The sequence below is a fragment of the Panthera uncia genome (assembly GCF_023721935.1).
Source record: "Panthera uncia isolate 11264 chromosome B2 unlocalized genomic scaffold, Puncia_PCG_1.0 HiC_scaffold_24, whole genome shotgun sequence".
Classification (NCBI taxonomy): Eukaryota; Metazoa; Chordata; class Mammalia; order Carnivora; family Felidae; genus Panthera; species Panthera uncia.
In genome coordinates, this window is record NW_026057580.1 from 70,460,295 (window position 1) to 70,466,068 (window position 5,774).

The window sequence follows — 5,774 nt, forward strand, 5'->3', positions numbered from 1 at the left end:
CGCTTCTTCTACTTCTTACATAAACGCTATATAATTTATTGTTTAAACTGGGACAGATTTGAAAGTAAAGGGGGATGTTATTAATAATTATGGTGGGGTAACAGGCTTACCTGGTTGCTATCTTTCTCATCCTGTCCAATAACTGTCCCCGAAGAGCAGAATCACCGAGTCCAAGGATATGGAAACTGTTCTAGATCCTGTTCTCGCTCAAAATAGTTTCAGAGACGATAACACCAATTATTACATTAGCCAAGACTTCATTAGATTTCAGCAATGCGCTTCTGTATTTGATCTCCAAAATATTTTGTTTTTTAAAGTTGAGCTCTGAAATTAGAGAATCTCATTTGCATGGCAGTAGGTTTGTTAGTTTAACTCAGAGGATAACCGCTGGAAAATCTTGAATGTGACTTCAGGCCAACATCTTGCGTGAGGAGGAGGGTTGCTTGAGTTTACTTGGTCAGGTTGAGATAATCCAATCTTTGGGGTGGAGACAATGACCCTGCGTGTGGGTGGAGACTATGTCATAGGAACTATATAAGGCCAGAATCTCTTGAGCTCAAACTCACTTTAGAGAGAAGCTAAGGCTCGGAGATGTGGAGGTGTAGACTTTGGACCTACAAGATGGCTGCAATTGTCTAAATCAGTGTAAGTAGTCTCTTCCCTCTGTGCTATTTCCACTGTCCTATTTCTCTCTCTTTCGTTACAAGTTATCTTTTAAATGCTTTTATCTTTAGATTTCTGGAGTCAGTCTTGTCCTGTGTCAGGGAACTTTTTCCACCTTCTACTCTAATATTGTTTTTTTTTTATGCATAGAAGTGTTTATTATTATTATTTGAATACATATATATATTCTTAAAATTTATTTATTTTGAGAGAGAGAGAGAGAGCACAAGCTGGGGAGGGGAAGAGAGAGAGGGAGCGAGAGAATCCCAAGCAGGTTCTGCCCTATCAGCACGGAGCCCGATTCAGGGCTTGAACTGCAAACCTTGAGATCACGACCGGAGTTGCAGTCAAATGCTTAACCGACTGAGCCAGCCAGGTGCCCCCTGCATCCATGTATTTTTATGTGTTTTCAATGACAAATGTATGCGTTTTAAAAGGGTTCTTTTTTATTTTCTAGCATTATTTCTTAAAGCTGTTTCTGGGTCTTTACTTAAATATATTTATCAATTGTTTTTTCTTTTTCCAAATGTTTATTTAAATTCCAGTTAGTTAATACACAGTGTAATTTTAGTTTCAGGTTAGAATTTAGCGATTCGTCCCTTACATACAACACTCAGTACTTATCACAAGTGCCTTCCTTAATCCCTATCACCGATTGAACCCATTCCCCTACCCACCTTCCCTCCAGCAACCCTCAGTTTGTTCTCTGTCACTGAGCGTCTGTTTCCTGGTTTGCCTCCCTCTCTTGTTTTACCCCTGTGTTCATTTGTTTTGTTGCCATTTGCAATGACATGATGTGGATGGAGCTAGAGAGTATTACACTAAGGGAGATAAGTCAGAGAAAGACAAATACCATAGGATTTCATTCAAATGTGGAATTTAAGAATTGCTACTTTTAATAGCTGTATTATAATTAACAGAATTATTTCATTATCTTTCTATGATTAGATTGTTTCTGATTGTTTGGAGTCATAGATAACATGGATAAGGACTTTTTACAAATGCAGTATTTTTTTTTTCTTTTGTTAATTTTTTTCTTGCATATATTCCAAGGTGGGTTGGGCAAGCTTTTTTAGATTATAAGCACCATATTCAATTTGCCTTAAAAAGTCAGGTTTTGGGGGGTTCCTGGGTGGCTCAGTTGGCCAAGCGTCCCACTTTGGCTCAGGTCATGATCTCACGGCCCGTGAGTTTGGGCCCCGCATCTGGCTCTGTGCTGACAGCTCAGAGCCTGGAGCCTGCTTCAGATTCTGTGTCTTTGTCTCTCTCTGCCCCTCTCCCGCTTGTGCTCTGTCTCTCAAAAATAAACATTAAGGAAAAAAATTCAGGTTTTTGGAAAGTGTGATAGGGGATTTAAAGAAGAGGTTTATCTCTTTTCTTTTATTAAAATTTTTTTAACATTATTTATTTTTGAGAGACAAAGAGAGGCAGAGCATGAGCAGGGCAGGGGGAGAGAGAGAGAGAGGGAGACACAGAATCTGAAGCAGGCTCCAGGCTCCGAGCTGTTTGTTAGCACAGAGCCTGACACGGGGCTCGAACTCTCAAACTTCGAGACCGTGACCTGAGCTGAAGTCGGATGCTCAACCGGCTGAGCCACCCAGGTGTTTCCCCCACCCCACCCACTCTTTTTAACATTTATTTATTTATTTTGAGAGAGAGAGTGTGTGTGTGTCTGTGAGTGTGATAATGCATGAGTGGGTGAGGGGCAAAGAGAGAGAGGGAGAGAGGGAATCCCAAGCAGGGTTCTAACTGTCAGCTCTGTTATTGCAGAGCCCATCATGGGGCTTGAGATCATGACCTGAGCTGTGGGAGCATGACCTGTGAGATCATGACCTGAGCTGAAGTCAAGAGTCAGATGCTTAACCATCTGAGCCACCCAGGTGCCTCAGGAAGGAGCGTATCTCTTGTCACTCAGCCAGGCCCAATCAGACTGGAATGCCATCCAGGAACTGGAAGACTTCCAAAGACTCCAAGTTCCTTGTGGGCAGATGTCCTGTCTATCGTTACATATGTCTGTATCCCCAAAGTCTAGTGAAGGGTGGGAGCATGGAAAGTTCCTAGTAAGTATTTGTTGGATGAAGATGAGGAAACGTGTTCCAGGATGTTCTAGCAACCGAGTTTTTCTGGGCTAGCCTCAGGAGTGCCCATTCCTTCCTACTCTGTCCCTCTGTGGTAACAATGGCGTGGCTCATGTTTTTGTCTCTGATTCTGTTACTTCAGCCACGACTGACCGTGTGGTTTGTGAATTCTCAGGAAGAAGTTCTGTTAGTTATTATTCAGTATAGGCCCTTTTTCAAGAAGAGTCCTCTGTTCACACCATCTCACCGGCACTGACTAGCCTTAAGTGGGGCTGTCTTTGGGTCAGGGGCCCAACTTGTTCCAAGCCCTCACTCAAAGTACTCAACCTTTGCAGGGAGGCCCAGGAGGTGTCTCTAGGAGTGAGCTCTGGGAGGAGCGAGAGGATGCTGTAACTGGAGGGCATCTTCCTTGTCAGGAACACTTTTTTGGCTTGTGTTCAGACATTTATTTTAGAGAAGTTGGTGACAATGGTTATGTTTTTATTCATACTCACTCAAGCCTTATGAGTTTCCTAAGAGTGCTTTAAAGCATTTCATCTGAATGATACTTCATCCTTAAAATTGATTCTGTAATGGGTATCTCAACCATTTTGCAGTGGTTTTCTCTAGTTTTTTACTTACATATGGTAGTTTTCTTTGAAATACTGAGGACTTCTTAGAGCCAATTTTCTGTGACCGCTCAAGTCGGATTGGCTTTATTTTTATAGTTGGATTTGGCTATGCAAATTATTTTTCTTGAACTGCAGGTGACCTACAGAGATTAGAGGCAGAAGCTGGGCTCCCAGATCCTACTAAAGGCCTCATTGCACTCAGCTCCCACAGAGAGAAGCTGTGGTCAGAGCAGAGAAGACTTCGTCTGGGCGTCTCCACACAAGGTCAGCTGCCCCACCTGAAAAGATAATGTCCGCTGTCCTGTCTCTCTTTTGTGATCACCTAGCTTCTCTCAAAGATACATGGTTCCCTGTTTTTCTCACAGATAGTGCTTTTACTATGATTCTCTGGTGATTTAGTGCTGCTTTCCTGTATAAGCTGCAGGAAGATTTATACTATTTAATGTTTGTATTGGATTTAGGTACATCCTGATTATTGAAGAGCAGATTGTGTACTGAAGGCTCCCAATCACTTTCAGAAGCTAATAAAGGGTGACTTCAGCTCAGTTCACTGCCAAGGACTGACCTTCAGAGACCATGGCCCAGAGTCTGCAAGAGGAGGTGACCTGTCCGGTTTGTCTGGAAATTTTCTTAAGCCCCATTTTACTCCCCTGTGCACACATTTTCTGCTTTCATTGCGTGCGAAGATGGATGCTAGAACACAGGGATCTGAAATTGACCTGCCCCGTGTGTCGAGGGGTAAGTGACAGCCCCCCTTTGGAGGAATGGCAAATTGGAGCACTATCACTTCTGTTCACACAGCACAGTGCCCTACTGGAGAAAAGTCTGCACGTAAGCAATGAGTTGTTGAGGTTCCGGGAGGACATGACCCTGGATACAAGCACCGCCCACTCCTTCCTCATCCTCTCTGATGACCTCAAGAATGTTCGGTGTGGGAAGATCTGCCGCAACCCAGTGGAAGATCCCCAGAGGTTCACCCACCTGGCCTGTGTCCTGGGCACCCCATGCTTCTCCTCCGGCTGCCATTACTGGGAGGTCGAAGTGGGACAGGCGGAGGAGTGGACCCTGGGGATCTGCCAGGAATCAGTCGACAGAAAGAGAAAGGCCGGTTTCTCCTCCGAGCATGGCTTCTGGTTTATCAGCATGAAGGCAGGGACCATCTATACCAGCTCCTTCCCAGAAACCAGAATTCCTGCGAGCCCTGAACTTAGCCACGTAGGAATTTTTTTAGATGTTGAGATGGAAGAAATCAAGTTTTTTGATGTGAGAGGTAATGCCCTCATCTATACACACAGTCATCTCTCATGCGTGGAGCCGTTGCGTCCGTTCTTCTGCCCCGAGCTGCCTAGAGAAAGTGACAGCGGTGCCTCCCTGAAACTCTGCTCATGAGAAACTCAGCACTTCCTAGAAGATTTCTCAGAGGTGAATGAGACCTTTGACTCGAGAAAGGGCAGAATGACCTAGAGAGAGACCATGTGTGTAGTAGAAAGGTTGTGCCGATTTTTGAAATAGATTTTGTAGACTTTGCAGCTGAATAGTTTTTAGGGTGCATTTTTGTAGACTTCGTAGCTAAAGAACTACAGGGTCTTAGGGGGTGTTAGTAAGCACTCTAAGCCCAGTTTTCCTAGTCTTCAAGTGGGGATCATTATATCTCTCAGCCAAATAGCTGTGATGATCAGAGACGATGCTGTGCATTTATTTTGTACTAAATACAAATGGGCCATTCCAGATTGGAAGTTAAATAAAATATTTTGTGGGTAGAGACAATGCCTTTTTCATTATTTTATGCCTTTTCTGCAATTCCTGATAATGATAGCTGTCTGGGAAAGAAGAAGGAAACAGCCAGCATGAGATATTTTGACATGAAGTTTCAGTGAGAGACAAAAGTACTGGGAAAGAACTACGTTTCTCATTTTTGTTTTCTCCCAAACACAGCTGCCTGTTTTCCTGAAAGACAAAACTTTGAGGTGTCTCCAGTTAATGGTGATTCACGTTTGTTCTAATGGGAATTGTCCTTTGCCCATTTCAAGGATTGGCCTCCCATGTGGTTGTCAAACCACCTCCCATGTGGTATGGTCTCACGGCCGGCACAGAGGTGCCAACAGGCTCAGACAATGTCAAGCTGTTAAGATCCCGAACCTTCTGGAGTAATGAAGGAACGGGGAATGAGGGAAATGAGTAATGAGGGAAACTTCGGCCCTTGAGAAGAGCGGACCCCTGGCCTTCCGCCCACCGGGTGCATTTGTGCATGGGAAACCCTTCCTTCCGAGAGGAAAGGACACCTCCCCGCACGCCTGAACTTCAGGCCACTGCTGTTGCTGTGGGAATTCTTATCAACTACGTTAAACTGCAGACAGATATTCACCAAAAACTGTTCTCCAGGTTGCTTCTGAATTCATTTTTTTAATGTTAGAATTTTAGA

The 5,774-nt window shown here is 44.0% G+C and overlaps 1 protein-coding gene across 1 annotated transcript; it reads left to right on the top strand.

Moving 5' to 3' along the window:
* The first annotated feature begins 245 nt into the window (after nucleotides 1-245).
* On the top strand, nucleotides 246-5,104 carry RFPL4B (ret finger protein like 4B). Its single transcript, XM_049652948.1, has 3 exons — nucleotides 246-645; nucleotides 3,488-3,616; nucleotides 3,814-5,104. The coding sequence occupies exon 3, from the start codon at nucleotides 3,929-3,931 to the stop codon at nucleotides 4,739-4,741; it is 813 nt and encodes a 270-aa protein (XP_049508905.1). The 5' UTR covers nucleotides 246-645; nucleotides 3,488-3,616; nucleotides 3,814-3,928; the 3' UTR covers nucleotides 4,742-5,104.
* The last annotated feature ends 670 nt before the right edge of the window (nucleotides 5,105-5,774 follow it).

Excerpts from the sequence above, each read along its gene's own strand:
- RFPL4B (XM_049652948.1), top strand. The coding sequence starts at position 3,929 with ATGGCCCAGAGTCTGCAAGAGGAGGTGACCTGTCCGGTTTGTCTGGAA.